The sequence below is a fragment of the Echinococcus granulosus genome (genome assembly GCF_000524195.1).
Source record: "Echinococcus granulosus chromosome Unknown EG_S00068, whole genome shotgun sequence".
NCBI lineage: Eukaryota > Metazoa > Platyhelminthes > Cestoda > Cyclophyllidea > Taeniidae > Echinococcus > Echinococcus granulosus.
In genome coordinates this window covers 22,063-24,369 of record NW_020170448.1, presented here as the reverse complement: position 1 = coordinate 24,369, position 2,307 = coordinate 22,063, and the positions used below count along the sequence as shown (strand labels likewise).

Genomic DNA, 2,307 nt, shown 5'->3' with positions numbered 1-2,307 from the left:
TTTTTTATGCGAAAAATTTTCCTTAAATTTTCCCCATTGTTGTAGCAATGAAATTCCACAATTTAGACTTTTTCTACCCTCAAGCAATGTTGACCAATCAGATTTAGACTGTATTGTTGGGACTACCTTTGGAGCATTCTTAAAACTCAAGCAAGAGTAACTACTACCTTCAGATAAGATAGATTTCACTGTGCGTATATCCTTCATTAATATTTGCTTCATATTCACCTTTTAGTGTAGCATACCAGTGGTGGAATTAAGTGAGATGAATGTGGATGACGTCTGTATGCTCCTGTCTGCCATATCTGATCTACCACCTAGTAATTGCTCCTCCTATCAAATGCAAGTTCGTCGTCAAAACATCAACGGTCAGGTGTTGTCAGTCTGTGATCTTGCAAAGCTTCGTACTGAATTGCACATGAGTTTTGGAGATTGGCAACTTTTCAACACATTCATCACGTACCTTCGTGGCGTCGAAGTCAGCCTAGCCGATCGGTCAAGAAACAGTCAGACAGCCAGTTTTGCAGGCGATGCAAAATCTTCCCATGGATCTTTGGCGATCTCCTCGCCATATCCATATTCACAAGTCCTTGTCCCTCCTCCGTTTGTCTTTTGCAATGAACAGTCACAGGGACGAGGAAAGAATCTGTTCGATGTACCTGTATTAGTTCAACAGGTACCTGTTGAAAGCAATGTAGCAAATGCACGTCAAAACACGGATCGTACGACTAGTGATTTCTCCTTTGGTAGTGGAACAGATGAATTAGAACTAGCCTGGCGTCGCGATGCCAAACCGGATTCGTTGAACGGAAATTCAAAATATCAGTACACCAGTAAGGAGTCAACATCACGTCAATATGTCGGTCAAGGAAGCGCCATCTGGATGGAACCCATTGATCGACTTAGTAAATCCACTCATGATCTTCGTTCCATAAATACCTCTAGACGACCGCAGAGGCGCCAAATCGCGTCTAGAAGTGGAGAAAGACGCCTTGAACGGAACACTAGAAAGACAGAAAAACAAGTACCCACATCACTGTTTCAGTCGGCATCCAGTGCTTCGGATCATTTGGTTCAGATGGTTCCTGCTTACATCTCGAGAGCTCCAGATTCCAGCGGTGTAATTCCTGTATGGTATCCCACTCTTCCACGTGTGGGTGAAGCTAACAAACTACAACAACCAATAAAAATGAATGAAGGATACTCCTCTGAATCCTCCAGTGCTTCCATGGATGGAACCTACGATTTTCCAAGTGAATACTCAAGTGGAGACCGCCATAGTCAATGGAGACACGTGTATCTTCGTCAGTGTCCTGCCAATTGTCCGCACAGCCATAGAGAGCGCCGTCGAAGGAGAAAGTCTTTGAGATCCAGTAGATCCATCAATCGTACAGTACAGCGTATTTCTAGTCGCAAGAGCTCCATGGACCGATGCAGTCAAAAGAGTGCTGAGGGTTGCACTTGTGACTACTTTCTCTATGAGGAAGGTCAGTCAGCTAGAAGCAGTACTGCTGTCAATCCCTGGACAGCTCATTCCCCCAGAAAAATATCCTCGCCTGATCTTTCCGATATTGAAGCCATGACAAGTAGTTAGCCATGGTTAGATTTTGCATCGCCCGACCTCTCTCTCCCATCCTATCCAACTTATTGTAGATAAAAGTAATTGTAGTAGCATTCTCGACCATAAGTAATGTATGTACAAGTCTCCGTTCTTCAATCCATTGATGTGATATATAAGAAATTTGTGGGTTTCTTTCCTCTTTCCCATTTACTTCCTCTAGACGTCTGCAACCACATGTAGATCAACTCTTTGTTAATTTAACTCTCTTCCGACTTTCTTCTTCTCAGTCAACTGTATACATGTCCACGCCATTAAAACTGCTGGAGTTTGATCAGTCTGTAAATGTTTACAGGTAAAGGAGTGAATGGAACAACTTCTGTTAACTTCTTTACTCCTTTTGCAGTCCGCCTCTTCTTTAAATTAACAGATGTACCTATAAAACACGACTTTTTGCCTTCTGAGGTCAGCGTTGCTATTTTAGTGGTGGTTTAGTTGGCGGTGTTGAAAGCCATATCTTGTTCGATACTAAGACAGGTGAGGCGCCAGGTGCGGTAAAGAATGAAACAAAACTTGAAAGTTTTTTTTCTTCTGACAATGACTGATCGACTGGTAGGGGTGCTCCCCAATGGCTTTGTGAGGATACCATTATCATACAAAAGGTGAGAAAGCAATAATGTCGTATGGATAAAGTGTCTCCTACCATCTTCTGAATTTCCCACATTCTTTTCAGCCTTTTAGCCACACCG

General features: G+C 42.8%; 1 protein-coding gene across 1 annotated transcript in view; it reads left to right on the top strand. All coding sequences in view use genetic code 11, as the record gives it.

The window, feature by feature from the left end:
- Positions 1–286: 286 nt before the first annotated feature.
- EGR_07003 (Kinase D-interacting substrate) overlaps positions 287–2,307 on the top strand; it is a gene marked incomplete at both ends in the record, with an annotated part of 5,058 nt that continues 3,037 nt past the window's right edge. Inside the window, 2 exons of the mRNA XM_024496252.1 lie at positions 287–1,304; positions 1,739–1,913. Of these exons, the coding sequence (XP_024349279.1) occupies positions 287–1,304; positions 1,739–1,913 (1,193 nt within the window). The remainder of the gene's footprint in view (positions 1,305–1,738; positions 1,914–2,307) is intronic.